At 47.5% G+C, this 20,698-nt stretch overlaps 1 protein-coding gene across 3 annotated transcripts in view; it reads right to left on the reverse strand.

Annotated features, from left to right (window-relative positions):
* Positions 1–20,698, reverse strand: part of klhl32 (kelch-like family member 32) — a 385,844-nt gene that overhangs the window by 13,435 nt on the left and 351,711 nt on the right. For all 3 annotated transcript variants that reach the window (XM_038799548.1, XM_038799547.1, XM_038799549.1), the window contains one exon: positions 12,693–12,885. In XM_038799548.1, the coding sequence (XP_038655476.1) occupies positions 12,693–12,885 (193 nt within the window). The remainder of the gene's footprint in view (positions 1–12,692; positions 12,886–20,698) is intronic.

Below are 20,698 nucleotides of genomic sequence, written 5' to 3' on the forward strand. Positions count from 1 at the left end.
GCATCTGCAGTAATTTGCTTTTATTTATGTCCTAGGGTCAAATGGGCTACTCCAACATCTATTTCCGACATTCAGATTGGTTCTTACTACTCTCTTAAATTAGACAGCATCACCACAGAAATGGGTCTTTTGTATTTATTGCAATATACATGTATAGTAAGATATTTGTTATCTTCTTGAATAGTTTCCACTGTTGGTTTGTTGATTTACACCATCAATGTTTCCTAGTCTACTAAATTACTACAGGACAAGACTTCAAAGGCACTTCATTGGGTTTAGTGCACTTTGGGATTCATTGATATCATGAAAAGTTTAATATAGATGCAAGTTTTTCTTTCCTATTTTTACCACATAATTTATTCCTCACCCTTTAAAGTTAACATTGTTTCAGACAAATATCTGCTACTGTTCTTATGGGATGTCCTGATCTGTAAATGGATACATTTCTGTTGAATCAGCTAGGAATTTATGCAGCAACCATCTTTTGTTGCTTCTTGGCTTGTTTGGACAAATCCTTAAGCTGTTTGTGAGCCTTGGTGCCTGGGAGTCTGGTAGACTGCTGACTGACAGGTCAGCCTCCTGGTCTTGTTTGCATATTGTTTGGAAAACAAAGGTAGTTTTAAGGGATTTAGATTTGTATCGATAAGCATTCAAAATAAGGAATAGTTTTAAATGTGCTTAATGTTTCTGCGCATGGATGGGTATAATCATATAGCAAGATTCATAGAACATAGAACATTACAGCGTAGTACGGGCCCTTCGGCCCTCGATGTTGCGCCGACCTGTGAAACCATCTGAAGCCTATCTGACCTACACTATTCCATTTTCATCCATATGTCTATCCAGTGACCACTTAAATGCCCTTAAAGTTGGCGAGTCTACTACTGTTGCAGGCAGGGCATTCCACACCCCTACTACTCTCTGAGTAAAGAAACTGCCTCTGACATCTGTCCGATATCTACCACCCCTCAATTTAAAGCTATGTCCCCTCGTGTTGGTCATCACCATCCGAGGAAAAAGACTCTCACTGTCCACCCTATCTAACCCTCTGACTATCTTATATGTCTCTATTAAGTCACCTCTCAGCCTTCTCCTCCCTAACGAAAACAACCTCAAGTCCCTGAGCCTTTCCTCGTAAGACCTTCCCTCCATTCCAGGCAACATCCTAGTAAATCTCCTCTGAACCCTTTCCAAAGCTTCCACATCCTTCCTATAATGTGGTGACCAGAACTGCACGCAGTACTCCAGGTGCGGCCGCACCAGAATTTTGTACAGCTGCAGCATGACCTCGTGGCTCCGAAACTCAATCCCCCTACTGATAAAGGCTAGCACACCATATGCCTTCTTAACAGCCCTATTAACCTGGGTGGCAACTTTCAGGGATTTATGTACCTGGATGCCGAGATCTCTCTGTTCATCTACACTACCAGGAATCTTGCCATTAGCCCAGTACTCTGCATTCCTGTTACTCCTTCCAAAGTGAACCACCTCACACTTTTCCGCATTAAACTCCATCTGCCACCTCGCAGCCCAGCTCTGCAGCTTATCTATGTCCCTCTGTAACCTATAACATCCTTCAGCACTATCCACAACTCCACTGACCTTTGTATCATCTGCAAATTTACTAACCCATCCTTCTACACCCTCATTTATAAAAATGACAATCAGCAGTGGCCCCAAAACAGATCTTTGCGGTACACCACTAGTAACTGAACAGGATGAACATTTGCCATCAACCACCACCCTCTGTCTTCTTTCAGCTAGTCAATTACTGATCCAAACCACTAAATCACCTTCAATCCCATACTTCCGTATTTTCTGCAATAGCCTACCGTGGGGAACCTTATCAAACGCCTTACTGAAATCTATATACACCACATCAACCGCTTTACCCTCATCCACCTGTTTGGTCACCTTCTCAAAAAACTCAATAAGGTTTGTGAGGCATGACCTACCCTTCACAAAACCGTGTTGACTATCGCTAATCAACTTGTTCTTTTCAAGATGATTATAAACCCTATCTCTTATAACCTTTTCCAGCATTTTACCCACAACCGAAGTAAGGCTCACAGGTCTATAATTACCAGGGTTGTCTCTACTCCCCTTCTTGAACAAGGGGACAACATTTGCTATTCTCCAGTCTTCTGGCACTATTCCTGTCGACAAAGCCAACATAAAGATCAAGGACAAAGGCTCTGCAATCTCCTCCCTGGCTTCCCAGAGAATCCTAGGATAAATCCCATCTGGCCCAGTGGACTTATCTATTTTTACATTTTCCAAAATTGCTAACACCTCCTCCTTGTGAACCTCAATCCCATCTAGCCTGGTCGACTGTACCTGAGTATTCTCTTCGACAACATTGTCTTTCTCCAGTGTAAACACTGACGAAAAATATCCATTTAACGCTTCCCCTATCTCCTCTGATTCCACACACAACTTTCCACTACTATCCTTGATTGGCCCTAATCTTACTCTAATCATTCTTTTGTTCCTGATATACCTATAGAAAGCCTTAGGGTTTTCCTTGATCCTATCCGCCAACGACTTTTCGTGTCCTCTCCTCGCTCTTCTTAACTCTCCCTTTATGTCCTTCCTGGCTAACTTGTAACTCTCAAGTGCCCTAACTGAGCCTTCATGTCTCATCCTAACATAAGCCTTCTTCTTCCTCTTGACAAGTGCTTCAACATCCTTAGTAATCCACGGTTCCCTTGCTCGACAACTTCCTCCCTGCCTGACAGGTACATACTTATCAAGGACACGCAGTAGCTGTTCCTTGAAAAAGCTCCACATTTCGATTGTACCCATCCCCTGCAGTTTCCTTCCCCATCCTATACATCCTAAATCTTGCCGAATAGCATCATAATTGCCTTTCCCCCAGCTATAATTCTTGCCTTGCGGTATATACCTATCCCTGCCCATCGCTAAAGTAAACATAACCGAATTGTGATCACTATCAACAAAGTGCTCACCTACATCTAAATCTAACACCTGGCCGGGTTCATTACCCAGTACCAAATCCAATGTGGCATCGCCCCTTGTTGACCTGTCTACATACTGTGTCAGAAAACCCTCCTTCACACACTGCACAAAAACTGACCCATCTATAGTACTCAAACTATAGTATTTCGAGTCAATATTTGGAAAGTTAAAGTCCCCCATAACAACTACCCTGTTACTCTCGCTCATGTCGAGAATCATCTTTGCTATCCTTTCCTCTACATCTCTGGAACTATTCGGAGGTCTATAGACAACTCCCAACAGGGTGACCTCTCCTCTCCTGTTCCTAACCTCGGCCCATACTACCTCAGTAGACGAGTCCTTTCTACCGCCGTAATACTTTCCTTGATTAACAATGCCACACCCCCTCCCTCTTTTACCATCTTCTCTGTTCTTACAGAAACATCTAAATCCTGAAACCTGCAACAACCATTCCTGTCCCTGCTCTACCCATGTCTCCGAAATCGCCACAACATCGAGATCCCAGGTACCAACCCATGCTGCAAGCTCACCCACCTTATTCTGGATGCTTCTGGCGTTGAAGTAGACACACTTCAAACCAGCGTCTTGCTTGCCGGTGCCCTCTTTCGAACTTTTTACCCTATCCCTGACCTCACTACTCTCAACATCCTGTACACTGGGACTACAATTTAGGTTCCCATCCCCCTGCTGAATTAGTTTAAACCCCCCCCGAAGAGCACTAGCAAATCTCCCCCCCCAGGATATTGGTACCCCTCTGGTTCAGGTGAAGACCATCCTGTTTGTAGAGGTCCCACCTACCCCAGAATGAGCCCCAATTATCCAGGAAACCAAACCCCTCCCTCCTGCACCATCCCTGTAGCCACGTGTTCAGCTCCTCTCTCTCCTTATTTCTCACTTCGCTAGCACGTGGCACAGGTAACAACCCAGAGATAACAACTCTGTTTGTTCTAGCTCCCAGCTTGCACCCTAACTCCCTGAATTTCTGTCTCAAATCCCCATCTCTCTTCCTACCTATGTCGTTGGTACCTATGTGGACCACAACTTGGGGCTGCTCCCCCTCCCCCTTAAGGATCCCAAAAACACGATCAGAGACATCACGAACCCTGGCACCTGGGAGGCAACACACCAACCGTGAGTTTCTTTCGTTCCCACAGAACCTCCTGTCTGTTCCTCTAACTATGGAGTCCCCAATGACAAGTGCTCTGTTCCTCTTCTCGCTTCTGAGCAACAGGGACAGACTCTGTGCCAGAGACCTGTGCCCCATTGCTTACCCCTGGTAAGTCGTCCCCCGCAACAGTATCCAAAACGGTATACTTGTTATTGAGGCGGAAAGACCACAGGGGATACCTGCACTGCCTGCCGGTTCCCTCTCCCTCCCCTGACGGTAACCCATCTACCTTCTTCTTTTACCTGAGGTGTGACTACCTCCCTATAACTCCTCTCAATAACCCCCTCCGCCTCCCGAATGATCCGAAGTTCATCCAGCTCCAGCTCCCTAACGCGGTTCTCGAGGAGCTGGAGTTGGATGCACTTCCCGCAGATGTAGTCAGCAGGGACACTCGAGGTGACCCTTTTCTCCCACAGTTTGCAGGAGGAACATTCAACTGCCCTAACCTCCATTCCCACTGAACTAACGTCCCAACTACTGACTTGTTAGTTTAGCAATCCGACGGACAGAACTTTTTTTTTTGGTTAGAGGAGGAGGATGGGTGGGAGAGACTACGTAAGTAGTGTTTCGGGTAAAGCTGTCACTCGAGAACAGCCCCTTCACAAACCACCTTCAACTTACGCTGACCGCACTGCACGTATGCAAATCTCCCCGGAACGGCCAATCAGAAGCTCTTCTTTGCTGCCCTGTGCTGGATGCTTGCCTTCACTCGAACTCCTCGGGTCACTTGCGCAGGTACACCTTTAACATACGCTGACCGCACTGCACGTATGCAAATCTCCCTGGAATAGCCAACCAGAATCTCTGTTCTGCTGCCCTCTGCTGGATGCTTTCCTTCACTCGAACTCCTCGGGTCACTTGCGCAGGTACACCTTCAACTTACGCTGACCGCACTGCACGTATGCAAATCTCCCCGGAACAGCCAATCAAAAGTTCTGCTCTGCTGCCCTCTGCTGGATGCTTGCCTTCACTCGAACTCCTCGGGTCACTTGCGCAGGTACACCTTTAACATACGCTGACCGCACTGCACGTATGCAAATCTCCCCGGAATAGCCAATCAGAAGCTCTGTTCTGCTGCCCTCTGCTGGATGCTTTCCTTCACTCGAACTCCTCGGGTCACTTGCGCAGGTACACCTTCAACTTACGCTGACCGCACTGCACGTATGCAAATCTCCCCGGAACAGCCAATCAGAAGTTCTGCTCTGCTGCCCTCTGCTGGATGCTTGCCTTCACTCGAACTCCTCGGGTCACTTGCGCAGGTACACCTTCAACTTACGCTGACCGCACTGCACGTATGCAAATCTCCCCAGAACAGCCAGTTCATGTTTCACAAAAGGTATTTGTATGTGTGGGATTTGGTTTCAATTCCCACTTTGATTCTATTGTGCTTAGAGCGGGTTATGGCGTGAAGAATTAAAATAGAACAAGCAGGGGTTGCTTAGCAATTTGAGGCCCTTGTAAGGATAAACAATGCTTTAAGTTCTAGCTTCAGTTGATTTGTTGGTAGTTGGAGATACATAGTAAAAGAGAAGGCAGCCCTCAGCTCTGCTGTAAGTAGTTTGTTTTAGAAGATTAAAAGGGAACATCTCTCTCAGTCTTGCTAGAAGAAAAGTCACGCTCTGGAGTAATGGTTAAGAGAACAGATGCTGGAAACGTGAAGTTCAGCTAGTTAAGGGAACTAGAGAAATGAAGGAAAGTTTCCAAGAAGTCTGGAGTTAACGGAACAGAGGAAACTGGGAACCGGAACAGAGGAAACTGGGAACCAGAACAGATTACTGTTCAATAGAGTCACAGAGAGTTGAAGGCCAGAAAGATTTGTGCCGTAGTGCTAAGGTTTGTGAGAACTAACTACGCTTTGAGAGACATTAATTGAAATAATTGTGTAAATCGGTAGCTGAACCTCAGTGTTTGTGTAAAAGCCTTTCAGATAAAGGGAGGGGTGCAAAACCTAAAAGCAAATCTCGATGGAAGCAGAGTGAAAGCGGAATTTGAAATCGCTTGTGTGGAAGCCGGAGTTCAGCGAGACAAGGTGGCTCACGGTAGAAGAACCATCTGGAGGCATTTTGAGGAGAAATCCACAGACATTCACTTGGATTCAGAGAGGAGTGTGCCTTACCACAGTTATCTTGCGTGCTTAAAAGGGACTTTGTGTGTAAATGAGACCATTGTAGCTTAAGATGTACCATGTAATACATGTTAATGCTAAAACCTGAGTATAATTGTTAAACTGGAGGGGAGTAAAGGAGTATTATATCAGAATCCAATTTTTCATGTTTAATAAATGTGTTTTTCTTGTTGTTAAAACTAATTAGCAGTACTGTAACTCCGTTCCTCCACGTTTTATGAACAAAAGTAAAAGCTACGGTGTTTGGAGGATGTTGCTTCTGGGATTTTCCAGTCCAGTTATAACATCAACAATATATTATAACAATATATACATTTTAAATGAGGTTTTACAACTCCTGAAAATAAAGAGATGGGTTAAAAAAAACGAAAAGTTTAATGATTATGGAGATTTCTTTTACTAGTGTCGAGCAAGAGTGGTCAAGTAACACAGAGGAAACACAGTAGCACAGTGTGTGCCAGACTCAGAGAGAGAGAGAGAGAGAGACAGGGCAGGGATTTTAGATGAAAGACTAACGGGGACAGTAGCTGACTGAATAGGTCGTTATATAACTCAGCAAAGTGTTCAGTTTTGCAGAGGTGCTCTGGAAGATTGAGGCTGGGATTCTTTGCTCCTATTTCGATCGGGTGGATTTGGCAAAGAGAGCAGAAATATTGTGAGAAGGCCAAAGTCTGTTTTATGTCAACATTAAAGCAGCAAGCGACCCCCCCCCCCCCCCCCCCCCCCCCAACCACCACTATTTTTTCCACCATTCAATATCGGGAACCTAATTGCAATAAATGTGTATATTATTGGGCACATACAGCAGAATGCCCACATCAACATTGTTTCCACGGCGGCATAATGTCAAAACAGTGTGAAGTACATCTGGTCTCAGAAGACATGCACCTGGAAAGCAGCGCTCCCAGGGGAGCTGGGAGGTAAGCTCAGGGGGGAGAAAGTAATGTCAGGGAGTACTAGAGGGTGCCAGGGACTTCTACAGGGGTACCTGGATGAAGATTCCTGGATTGCTCAATGTGCTGGGGTGGCGTTTAAAAATAGCGTCAAGGTCATCGGTTCATTGATTTTATGGCGGGGCAAGGGAATCAGAGGATGCCAGCTCACGATAGGATGTGGAACCCCTACCTGCCTTCTTTTTGCAACTAGTACCACAATACATGGTGTAAAAAGCCACAATTGCCATTGGTGATCTCAACACCGCTTTTCCCACCCAATGACGGCCAATATCGGAGGAAACCTCACCCTCATTAGTTTGCTCTGCAGTGGAGAAACAGTGAGTTTAGAGTGCGGTTTTCAGGGAGTCACACGAGTTGGGGAGAAGAATCAAGTGAACACACAGGAATCTTCCTGTCTGAAGCGAGAAGTCTGTGTGTACAACTAGTGGTAATACTTTACTAGACCATGGGCGGAATTCTCCGCTCCCGCGATAAATCGGGAAGGCCGTTGTGAACTCGGCCGAGTTTCACGACGGCCTCGGAGGCCGCTCCTCTCACCTTATTCACCCCCACCCGAAAACATGGTTATCTGGATTTTCCAGTTAGCCTTTAGTTCATTATGTCATAGAATCATAGAAATCCTACAGTGCAGAAGGAGGCCATTCTGCCCAACGAGTCTGCACCGACCCTCCAAAAGAACACCCGACCCAGGCCCACTCCTCCATCCTATCCCCATAACCCCACCTAACCTGAACATCCCTGGAGACTAAGGGGAAATCTATCAATCCACCTAACCTGCACTTCTTTGGACTGTGGGAGGAAACCGGAAACCAATGCTTACAAGGGGAGAAAGTGCAAACTCTCCACACAGATAGTCACCCAAGACTGGAATTGAACCCGGGTCCCTGGTGCTGTGAGGCAGCAGTGCTAACTACTGTGCCATCATGCCGCCATAGTGTGCCATCACATAGTAAAAAGCCAGTGAAACAACGTGCAGAATATTTTAATGAGGAAAGAGTAACAGTGCTGCACTGTTATTTGTGGAGCCATCGTACATCGATTGAGAAGGTATTTTGAATGCTCCGTCATACAGAATGCAAATGCATCACATTATGGCAGTCTAGATAAACACTAGATTGTTGTCTGAACCCTTCCCCCCAAATCCATCAGCATATGACTGGAACAGATGGCGTGACAATCATAATGACGCGGAGCGATCATGCTGGAATGTCTGAATTACATTTGTTTTATTTGTTCTTGGAAAGTTTGGTGATGTCGGCTGGGGCTGCAATAATTGCCCATCTTTACTTTCCTTGCAAAGTTGATAGTGGGACTTCTCTGTAAACAGCTATAGTCTTTGTACTGATGGGGTCCCATAATACTGACATGTAGGAAAGTGGAGGGGCGGGATTCCCCGTTGGCTGATGCCAAAATCGCGAAACGTGATTTGGCGGAGAATCGGTTCTGACGCTAAAATCGCGGTGGGTGCTGATTTGACACAAAATCGCAATTTTACGTCACTTCGACAGTGGCGTCAATGTGTTCTGGAACGCATGTACAGTGGACACCATTTGCATGTCATTAACGGGCCCAACCCTGTATTCTCTGGGGCCTCCTCGATGCTCTGCCTCCGATGGGCTGAGTTCCCGACGATGCAGTTCACTTGTGCTTTTAAAAATCGTGAAACCGGCGTCGTGGCTGCTGAAGGAGAAAGAGGGGACACGGAAAGTGTCCAACATTGCCATAGTTTGCTGACAGTTGTGACGCTGGGTGGGGGGTTTCTGCAGGGCCTTGGGTGGGGGGGGGGGGGGGGGGGGGGGGGGGGAGAGAGTGAAGGGTGGCTTGGAGGTGGGCTGTAGGGTCGGGGTGGACGGGCAAGGAATACCATTGCCGCAGCTAGCAAGGCGGCCATGCAGTTGCCCATGCCACTAATAGCCCACGGGTCGTATAGGTGTCCCCTCCAGGCTACCCCCCTAGGTGCCCTCTGATCCCAGCCGACCCATCAGCTGTATGGGCGTGCTCCAGCACAACCAGTGCCATCTTGTTGGCTGAATGGTGTGTGTGGGGAGTGAAGTGTGTATATGCAGCTGCAGCTTGTCAGCCTCCTGAGTGTCAATCACGATTCCAGCGAATCCCACACCGTTTTCATTGGAATCGATTGTGTTCCATGTGGCTCCGGTGCTAGACCCTCCACAGTTGCTGAATACCCGCCACAGTTGCTGAATCGATCCAGGTTTGACGCCAGTTCTGCTGTCGTGAAAGTCCACAATCCTGCGTCGGCGTCAACACTTAGTCTCAGAAACAGAGAATCCCGTCCTTGGACTTTAATCCAATGATGTTGAAAGCATGGTGTTATGGGTCCAAGTCAGGAAGGTGCGTCTTGGAGGGGTACCTGGAAGTGATGGGCTGAGATCTTCTGATCTCTGAAAAGTCGGAGATTCAACTGTAGCTTCTGTCATAAAACAGGGACATGATTCCTACACTGCTTCTCTACCCTGTTCCTGCCAAAGATTTCTGCACTGGGTCAGTTCTGCAGGATCCTCCATCAGAAGGCTGTACTAAAATTTTGGAAGAATTTAAGTGTGCATTCTTTTGCCTTTTGAAGGTTGGAAATAGGATTCCGATGCTGAATGGAAGATTTAGGCCATGGTGTTATCATATATTGTTTCTCTTGTCTTCTTTTGTATTAAAGGACATGTTCTGGGAGGTGCTATTGAATGAAGATTGGTGAGGTGCTGCAATGCATCCTGTAGAAAATATATAGAGATGCAAGAATTCACAACTATTGGAGTGCGTCGATATGGAGTTCAGCAATATTATTGAAAAGGATTGCTTAATACTGGATAAGTTCTAGTTTCTGACATATTGTGGTTGAAACCATCCTGACAATTGGTGAATCGTTCGTCACACTGTTGGCCTGAGTCCTGCAAATGGTGGAGCTGAATGTTCAGGTCAGAAGATGAGCCATTTGCTGCAGAGAACCCTCCTCTGCCCGGCTCTTATAATTACAGGGCGGGCTTCTTCAGCACGTCTGCTCGCCAACCGTAAATTCCCACCCGAGGTCAATGGACCCATACATGGTCAATGTCCCATCCATGTTGATCTTGCAGCAGGCACAGCCAAACATTCCAGCCCATAGTGTTGAATTTGCTGGCCCATTTCAGTGTTTGGTCAACGGTGACCCCCCCCCAGTTTGTTGCCTTGCCCTTCCTCACAACTATGTCTTTCAGGACTGACCAGCTTGCCAGTTTTTTTTCATTTTTCATGCCAGTCATTTTTCATTTCATTTCAGTGGTGGTTCTGCCAGGAACTCCATGGTAAATTGAACAATTTATATTTTGAACAGCGACTGATGACAAAGGAACCATGTATATGATTTGTCAGCTGAAGTCTTTCACGTCTTCACAATAATAATGACACTTTACCATCAGAATGCCATCAAAAGGGCAGTTAAACATCCCCTGGTCAGAAAATATCATTGCTTTAAACTTTTAGGTCCTGTAATTATCCCTGGAGATGTGAGGTGAAATCTCTCTAATGCGCTGATTATTGCTTTGAAGCTTTCTTGCTAGATATTTTAGATAATATTAAAATGACCTGTACCAATGATGTGCACAGGTTATAATATGTTTGGTGCCTGTAATGTAATTCCCTCAAGGTGCCTGCTTGTAACGGGTTGCCTGGTTAAAGCAACCTCAAGTTAACGTGTGAAAAATAAATGCTGGTACTCAATTCACTAATTGGCAACACGTTGTCTGACACCCCTTGACCGTTTTATTAACCATATTGCTGAGAAATAAGTTTACCGAAGTTTTTAATAATTAACTAGATTAACTAGAACATAGAACAGTACAGCACAGAACAGGCCCTTCGGCCCTCAATGTTGTGCCGAGCCATGATCACCCTACTCAAACCCACGTATCCACCCTATACCCGTAACCCAACAATCCCCCCCCCTAACCATAGGGCAATAACTGAAACAAATAATTACACAGATTATCAGTTCTGTCAAAATAATGGGTGGGAATTAACTGACAGCTTATGTTACAGTAATAGTGTGTCCACAACACACATCATTAGAATTTCCTGGCCATGAGTGACTCACACCATTACTTGTCCGGCCAACATTTATGGGGTCCCTTTTCGCCGCATCACTGTGAACCTCACCATAACAGCTCCTCTCCACAACAAAATCAGTTACAATATTCACTTTGCTGCATCAAAGCTCCTTTACTACTCATAGACATAGATATAGAATTTACAGTGCAAAAGGAGGCCATTTGGCCTATCGAGCCCGCACCGGAAAAACCAACCCACCTAAGCCCACACCTCCAACCTATCTCCACAACTCAGTAACCCCAACTAACCTTTTTTGAACACTATGGGCAATTTAGTATGGCCAATCCACCTAACCACCTACTCACAACAACCACTGAGGTGAATTCAGTATGGCACAGGGAATCACACAATCGTGATAGCAGATAGTTCCACAATTTGCATTAACATACATTTCGCACGCAGCCATGCTCAAATTTCTGACGTCTTTTGAAACTGAACATTTGAGTACAAGAAAACTTGATGTGTGCAACTTCAATAGTTCATAGGGCAATAACAAGTTAATTCAAGGACTGCTTTAGGTAGATTAATTGTGATGACTGAAGTGAAATTGGATGCGTAGACAGTTTGGCCCATTGAGCCCACTCCGCCATGGGTTTCCTCTGCTTGGGTGGGTTTCCTACGCTTGCTCTGGTTTCCTCCCACAGTACAAAGGTGTGCAGATTAGGTGGATTGGCCATGTTAAATTGCCCTTGGTGTCCAAAATGTTAGGCAGCGTTACGGGGATAGGGTGAAGGTATGGGTTTAAGTAGGGTGCTCTTTCCAAGGGCCGGTGCAGACTTGATTGGTCAAATGGCCTCCTGCACTGTAGGGATTCTATGATTCAAGCACCGTGGATTCTATGTTGTATGACAGAAGGTACGTAATGGTAAATCAATCGCAAAGCCAAGGGGAGGGGGTAAAAGGCGAACAATTGTATAAATGGTGGACTGAGAGTTTGTGCAGTGAGTTGTTGTATATGCATTTTTTAAAATAAATTTAGAGTACCCAATTAATTTTTTCCAATTAAGGGGCAATTTAGCGTGGCCAATCCACCTATTCTGCACATCTTTGGGTTGTGGGTGCGAAACACACGCAAACACGGGGAGAATGTGCAAACTCCACACGTACAGTGACCCAAAGCCAGGATTAAACCCGGACCTCGGCGCTGTGAGGCAGCGGAGCTAACCACTGCGCCACCCTGATGTTGTCGTATATGCTGATATTTTTTACACATGCTTAAAATAAAATACATTTTTAAAAAAACATTGATGTTGATGGTGAATGAACAACAAAATACAATTACTTTAAAACAATAACAGCATGCTCTTAAGCATGTCAAATTAACCTGTCACTAATGGAAAATTCTCACAAACCTAAAAACACCTACCTGTGAGCAGGTTGAAATGGCAGCGGACCCATTGGTCAGTGTCCATGTTATAACAGTCAATTTGACGAACTAGAATCCGATCATTGTTGTAGTCCAAATCATTTCCTCCAAGGACGTAAAGTTTTCTATTGACAGCTGCCATAACATGATAGACTCGCCTCTGTAACATTGGACTGCGACTGATCCATTTATTCTGAAAGTCAGAAAGATTAAGAAAAATTACAGACTGTTCCACATTAATTTCAAAGAACAGTACAGGACAGGAACAGGCCCTTCGGCCCTTCGAGCCTGCACCAATCATGATGCCTGTGTTACATTACGATATTGTAACATACTACATACTGCACTTCCGGGGTCCGTATCCCTCTATTCACATCCTATTCATGTAATCTTCAAGATGCCTCTTAAATGTCACTATCGGATCTACTTCCAACACCTCTCCCGGCAGTGCATTCCAGGCAACCACCACCCTATGTGTAAAAAAAACTTTCCTTGCACATCTCCTCTAAACTTCCCCCCCTCGCACCTTAAACCTATGTCCCCTAGTAATTGACTTTTTCACCCGGAGAAAAAGTGTCTGTGATGAACCATCAATCGAACGCGAGACGAGTTGCTGTACAAAAGTTAGGCTTTAATAAGCTAGAAGTTAGCCCTGCGGTCGACTACAGTAAATGGACGACCGCCGGGAATTCTGGGTATTTATACTTCGCTCTGGAGGCGGGGTTAACTCAGCCTCTCGACCAATCGGGGAGCCGTCACATGACTGGTCTCAACCAATCGGTCGAGAGGCACATGACCGACCAGGGCCAATGGTAAGCCAGTGTTCTGCACCAATGGCAGACAGCTTTGCAAATCATATCACCACATTCACCCCTTGCGCAGAAAGAAGACGGGTGGGGGGGTATCAACTAGAGCCGGGGGAGGGGTGGGGGACTGGTGGTATGAGTAGCAGCCAGAAAAGGGAGAAAAAAAAATTTGGCTTGCCACTGGCCCAGACAATTAACAATAGTACATATTGTCCATACAAGGTCCATGGAGTTGTTGTAAATTAAATAGACTCGATCAGCCTTTTCGTGGCCCGTGACGTCCTGGCAGACCGCCGCAGTGGAGTTGGTGACGTTGGTTCAGCCGATGGTGGTGGTTCCGCTGATGTCCTGGAGTCCGGGAGCGGTGGTGGAGACGCCATGGATGGGGAAGGGGTGGCCTGGGTGGGGCGCTGGGGGAAAAAAAACGGGGGGGGGGGGGGGGTCTGTGGTGAAGGGGGGGGGGAAGGCCGCACGCCGGCGGGTGCCAGGTCCCGGAGGGAGACCGTGTCCTGCAGACCGTCGGGGTACTCCACATACGCATACTGCGGGTTAGCGTGGAGTAACTGGACTTGTTCCACCAACGGGTCGGACTTGTGCACCCGCACATGCTTCCGGAGCAAGATGGGTCCGGGGGCGGCCAGCCACGTCGGGAGAGGGGATCCGGAGGACAACTTCCTGGGGAAAACAAGAAGACGTTCATGAGGTCATTGCTCGGCACAACATCGAGGGCCGAAGGGCCTGTTCTGTGCTGTACTGTTCTATGTTCTAGGTGTCTGATTTGTTGCGGTACAGAGGAGTGAGCGGATAGAATGTAGGGCATCGGGGATAACCTCTTTCCATCGATAAATAGGGAGATCTCTGGACCGGAGGGCCAGTAGTATGGTCTTCCAGATGGTACCATTCTCCCGCTCGACCTGTCCGTTACCCCGAGGGTTATAGCTGGTCGTCCTGTTAGAGGCAATGCCCCTGTTGAGCAGGAATTGACGCAGCTCGTCACTCAAAAATGAGGACCACCGATCGCTATGTCTGTATGCGGGGTAGCCGAACAGGGAGACGATGGAGAGGAGGGCCTTAATGACGGTCGATGTGGTCATGTCGGGGTAGGGAATGGCGAAGGGGAAGCGGGAGTATTCGTCGATTAGAGGGAAGGGGCCCCTTGAAGTCAATGCTGAGACGTTCGAAGCGACGAGATGCTTTGATCAGATGTGCGCGCTCGGGGCGGTAGAAGTGCGGTTTGCACTCTGCGCAGATGTGGCAGTCACGGGTTGCTGTCCTGACTTCCTCGATGGAGAAAGGCAGGTTGCGGACCTTTATGAAATGGTAGAAACGGGTCACCCCTGGATAGCAGAGGTCCGCGTGGAGGGAGAGGAGGCGGTCTATCTGCGCGCTGGCGCAGGTACCGCGGGACAGGGCATCAGGAGGCTCATTGAGCTTCCCAGGACGATACAAGATCTCATAGTTGTACATGGACAACTCGATCCGCCACCGTAATATCTTGTCATTCTTAATCTTGCCCCTTTGTGCATTATCAAACATGGGCAGCACGGTAGCAATGGGCAGCACGGTAGCATGGTGGTTAGCATAAATGCTTCACAGCTCCAGGGTCCCAGGTTCGATTCCCGGCTGGGTCACTGTCTGTGCGGAGTCTGCACGTCCTCCCCGTGTGTGCGTGGGTTTCCTCCGGGTGCTCCGGTTTCCTCCCACAGTCCAAAGATGTGCGGGTTAGGTGGATTGGCCATGCTAAATTGCCCGTAGTGTCCTAAAAAGTAAGGTTAAGGGGGGGGGGGGGGGGGGGGGGGGGGGTTGTTGGGTTACGGGTATAGGGTGGATACGTGGGTTTGAGTAGGGTGATTATGGCTCGGCACAACATCGAGGGCCGAAGGGTCTGTTCTGTGCTGTACTGTTCTATGTTCTATGAAGACCACTGACCGTTGGTCTGTGAGGAGGGTAAACTTCCTGCCGGCCAAATAGTGCCTCCAATGTCGCACAGCTTCGACTATGGCCTGGGCTTCCTTTTCCACAGAGGAGTGGCGGAGTTCGGAAGCCTGGAGGGTTCTGGAGAAGAAGGCCACGGGTCTGCCCGCTTGGTTCAGGGTGGCCGCCAGAGCTACTTCTGATGCGTCGCTCTCGACCTGGAAGGGGAGGGACTCGTCGATGGCGCGCATCGTGGCCTTTGCGATGTCCGCTTTGATGCGGCTAAAGGCCTGGCAGGCCTCTGTCGACGGCGGGAAGGTCGTGGTTTGAATGAGGGGACGGGCCTTGTCGGCGTAATTGGGAACCCATTGGGCGTAGTAAGCGAAGAAACCCAGGCAGCGTTTGAAGGATTTGAGGGTATTGGGGAGAGGGAGTTCCATTAGGGGGCGCATGCGTTCAGGGTCGGGGCCTATCACTCCATTACGCACTACGTAGCCGAGGATGGCTAGACTGTTGGTGCTAAACACGCACTTATCCTTATTGTATGTGAGGTTAAGGAGTTTTGCGGTTTGGAGAAATTTCCGGAGGTTGGCGTCATGGTCCTGCTGGTCGTGGGCGCAGATGGTGACATTATCGAGATACGGGAAGGTAGCCCGTAATCCATACTTGTCGACCATTCGGTCCATCTCCCGTTGGAAGACCGAGAACCCATTTGTGACACCGAATGGAACCCTAAGGAAGTGGTAGAGGCGCCCATCAGCCTCGAACGCGGTGTACTTGCGCTCACTTGCGCGGATGGGGAGCTGGTGATAAGCGGACTTAAGGTCCACAGTGGAGAAGACTTTGTATTTCGCGATATCGTTTACCATGGCGGCAATACGGCGGAGAGGATACGCGTCCAGTTGCATAAACCGGTTGATGGTCTGGCTATAGTCGATGACCATCCAGTTTTTCTCCCTACTCCGGACCACCAGCACTTGGGCTCACCAGGGACTGTTGCTGCCCTCGATGACCCCTTCCTTCAGTAACCTCTGGACCTCGGACCTGATGAAGGTCCGGTCCTGGGCGCTGTACCGTCTGCTCCGTGTTGCGACGGGTTTGCAATCGGGGGTGAGATTAGCAAACAAGGAGGGGGGGTCCACTTTGAGGGACGCGAGGCTGCAGACAGTGAGGGGGGTATCGGGCCGCCGAATTGGAAGGCCAAGCTCTGCAGGTTGCACTGGAAGTCCAGTCCTAGGAGTGCCGGTGCGCAAAGGTCAGGGAGGACCAGTTACATTTTCCTCCAAATCATTTAGAAATACGAGGAACAACAATGGTCCGAGCATTAATCCTTCCAGAACACCATTAGTCACAGCCCTCCATTCAGAAAAGCACCCTTCCACTGCTACCTTCTGTCTTCTATGACCTTAGCAAATCTAGGAAAGCTGCCAAGGCCCCATAATAAAAATATGCCAGCATTAGGACTTTCATAGTTCCACAAACATGCCCTGCATGCTTCCTCTGATCTGTCCCCTCCTCCCTAATTTGCAGATACAAGGAGCTGCCTATAATAAGATTCATGGTTGGATACTAAAACACTTTCCAGCTGTAGAAATAATCACTGCAAAATATGCAGAGCAGTTTTAAGAATCTTTTACAAATTTTCAATTACTCCCGTTGTTCAGTAAGAAAACAGATACAGCAGGAACTGCAAAGTATCTTTAGCAACAACCAAATGAACATGCCTTCCTGGTAGTGTCCAGATTATATACGAGAGCAGTATCCAAATCTGGCTGTATAAGTCAATCAGGAGTTGCTTCTGTCTCCTGCTCATGGTCAGGAGTTAAAGAACATTAAAGTAAAACATAAGTGCAATGAGCCTCGACTTTGATTGCAGTGTGGCAAATTATACAGCTGAGATACATTGTCAGCCCTCACGTCCAATAATACAGAGGCACCTTGGGCTCAATGGTACCTTGGTTGCCTGATACTGCATTATGGGCTTGCTTGCAAACAGTTTGCAGTGAATCGGTGAAGTAAACTTTGAAGAATAAGGTTCAAGTTAGATCAAATCATATGCAAATATGTTTAATGACGCACTGAATCAGTATTGAAAATAACAGGGCCTCGGAATTCAGCAGTGTCTGAAAATAGTGTCTGATGGGGGACAGCTGCTCATTGCATGCATCAGTTTAATTTGGTCCTTGGCAGCACATTAAATTAGTTCCGAGACCTCATTATAACAAGTCTCAGTTAGGGTGGGCCAGGTGAACCACAAATTGGGACACCTGCGACACCACTTAAAGGCAGCCCTTTTTATTGGGTAAGTGCACAACAGCTGAAGAAGAGAAATGTTGTAACCAGCTAAGTGTGCCTCCTAGTTTCTCTGATAATGTTTTGGAGGCTGCAATGGACAGAACAGCGATGTCCTGACATCCCCCGCCGCCCCCCCCCAACTACCATGGGAAGAAAATTCTCCAGGCAACAATTGTGCAATGAAATCATGAAGAAACTAAGAGCCAGGAAGTGGCTGCAATATAGAAAGAAGTTAAATTCAAAATGTCCAATGCTTGTTAGGTGAATTGGACATTCTGGATTCTCCCTCTGTGTATGCGGCAACTAGGGGGTTTTCACTGTAATATAATTTCAGTGTAATGTAAGCCGACTTGTGACACTAATTACCTCTGCAGGGTTGTCAAGCTTTACTCTTGTCTGCTCTTCCTCTGCTCACAGCCTCCAGAACTCAGCATCAAATTCCCCAGACGCCACCCTCTCTGATGGGTGGCACGGTAGCACAGTGGTTAGCACTGTTGCTTCACAGCGCCAGGGTCCCAGGTTTGATTCCTGGCTTGGGTCACTGTCTGTGCGGAGTCTGCACGTTCTCCCTGTGTCTGCATGGATTTCCTCCGTGCTCTGGTTTCCTTCCACAAGTCCCGAAAGACGTGCTCTTAGGTAATTTGGACATACTGAATTCTCCCTCTGGTGTACCCAAACAGGCGCCAGAATGGGGCGACTAGGGGCTTTTCACAGTAACTTCATTGCAGTGTTAATGCAAGCCTACTTGTGGCAATAAAGATTATTATTATTATTATCCACGTTTGTGTGGACAAGAGCTAAACGGCGCCATGGTGAGGACTCCCAGGGGCGGTCATTTGTTCCTGTGGTCTGGGAGAACCGGGCACCAACATATTAAATGGCTCACTTAAATATGTCAATCTGGATCTTGCCCAGCAAGGGTGAGAACCAACGTCTCACTAGATCTTGTTAGATCTCTCAAGGTGTTCTGAGCCTTGCAAGTCTCGTGAGAGGCCTCTTGAGAGGTTTATCAGCCTGGTAGCGTTACTGAGTCAGGCGCGCCGAAGGTGTTCTTGTGCCCATGTTCCATAACCAAGTGTATAGCCCCTTATTTCAATTCATCAATTCCTCCATTTAATGGTTCTATGTTGCATTTTGGATGCCTATAGAGAAATACAAATGGCTGGCGGTGCGTTTCAGGCTTGTAATGAACGTGTGCAGGCTGCCTACCTAATAATAATAATGATGATCGTTCATTGTCACAAGTAGGCTTCAATGAAGTTACTGTGAAAAGCCCCTAGTCGCCACATTCCGGCGCCTGTTCGGGGAGGCTGGTACGGGAATTGAACCCGTGCTGCTAGCCTTGTTTTGCATTACAAGCCAACTGTTTAGCCCACTGAGCTAAACCTGACCCTGACTGCGTGACTGACTCTGATTTTGGGCCTGAACACTGGGCGCAGTGCCATCGAATTTCTGGGCCACTATTTGCCTTGAATTAAATAATTTGTGCTTTAAGTTTGGACCAATATTAAACCATCTAATGAATGGCTACAGACAACATCTGTTTGCTGTAGAAGGCTTCCTATGTTCTTCAATTAGATCTTCTTTCGCAGCAAAGTCTGGCAGGTGAGCTCATGAGCACCATAAGGAACCGAGGCTCTCGGGAATTGAGGGGTCATTCCGAATCAACTGGCAAGTCATTCCTAATCAGTATAGAAGAGAAAGGAGTCACTGTCTATACCAGGTATCTGTGTGCTCTTTCGCAGATGGCAGTTATTACCACACTTGAGAATGTCCTGAAAAGGAAACAAACTCAAATACCAAATGATAGAGTTATTGGAATTCAAAGCCATACCCATTCATCTGCGACTTCTGTTAGTCACTGTATTCATACAATATGCTACATGAATTTTAAAAAGGCTAGTGCACGTGTAAACATGAAACAGATCTGATTAGAAAGACATTCACTCTTTGAACAGTGCAATAACTTTTTTTAAACAGCACATCTACAAATAATGGAACGATATGCTCCCACTTTGCATTAAAGTGCACAATATGCAAATAGGTGTAGCACTTTGTGTACTTTGAATTCCAAACAGAATCAGCTTGAAACTGACAATCTATTATGAAAAAATAAGATAATGAGAATCCATCCATGTTCAAAGGATTAATTCCACTGAAGGACATAAAAGAAGCTATAGCTTTACAAAGGAACATTAGAGTAGGCCTTTCGGCCCTTTGAGCCTGCTCCGCCTTTCAATAAGATCAAGGCTGATCTGATTGTGGTCTCAGCTTCACCTTCCTGTCTTTTCTCCGTTCCTGAGACAAAGTGTTGACACCAGGGCAGGATTCTTGGAGTTCCACGACAGCAAAGATGGCACCGCACCTGGACTGATTCAGCTACTGCTAAGGGGCTAGCACCAGCGCCACGTGGAACACAAAGAGTAACAGTGCCGGATTCGCCGGGTACAATGTTGACACTCAGGAGGCTGACAAGCTGCAGCCACATATACACACTGCACCCCCCACACACACCATTCCAGCCATCAAGATGGCAGCAAGGAGAGCTGCACTCCGTTTCACGGACGTCGAGCTCGTGACCCTCCTGTACACGGTGGAGGAGAGGCGGTTGACCCTGCAGAGGTCAGACTGTTTAACACTGTGTATTCTCTGTTCCCCCCACCCCAGGAGAAGGCCACTCATAACCAACGGGAGGGGGAGAAAACTGGAGGGGGACCAGTAGACCTGCGGCCACTCACCGTGGCAGAGCAGAGGAGCCTGGATGTGGTCGACGGCCCAAAGGAAAGAGAGGTCACCATGGTGGACATCGGCCATGGGCAAGGAAGTGAGGCCATGCTGAGTCACGGTTCCCCAACACCACCTCGACACCACCTACACCCTTAGCCACACCTCCCTCACCCTCACCCTCGACACCACCCTCACCCTCGACACCACCCTCACCCTCGACACCACCCTCACCCTCACCCTTACACCACCCTCACACCACCCTCA

The sequence above is a fragment of the Scyliorhinus canicula genome, chromosome 6, assembly GCF_902713615.1.
Source record: "Scyliorhinus canicula chromosome 6, sScyCan1.1, whole genome shotgun sequence".
Taxonomy (NCBI): Eukaryota; Metazoa; Chordata; class Chondrichthyes; order Carcharhiniformes; family Scyliorhinidae; genus Scyliorhinus; species Scyliorhinus canicula.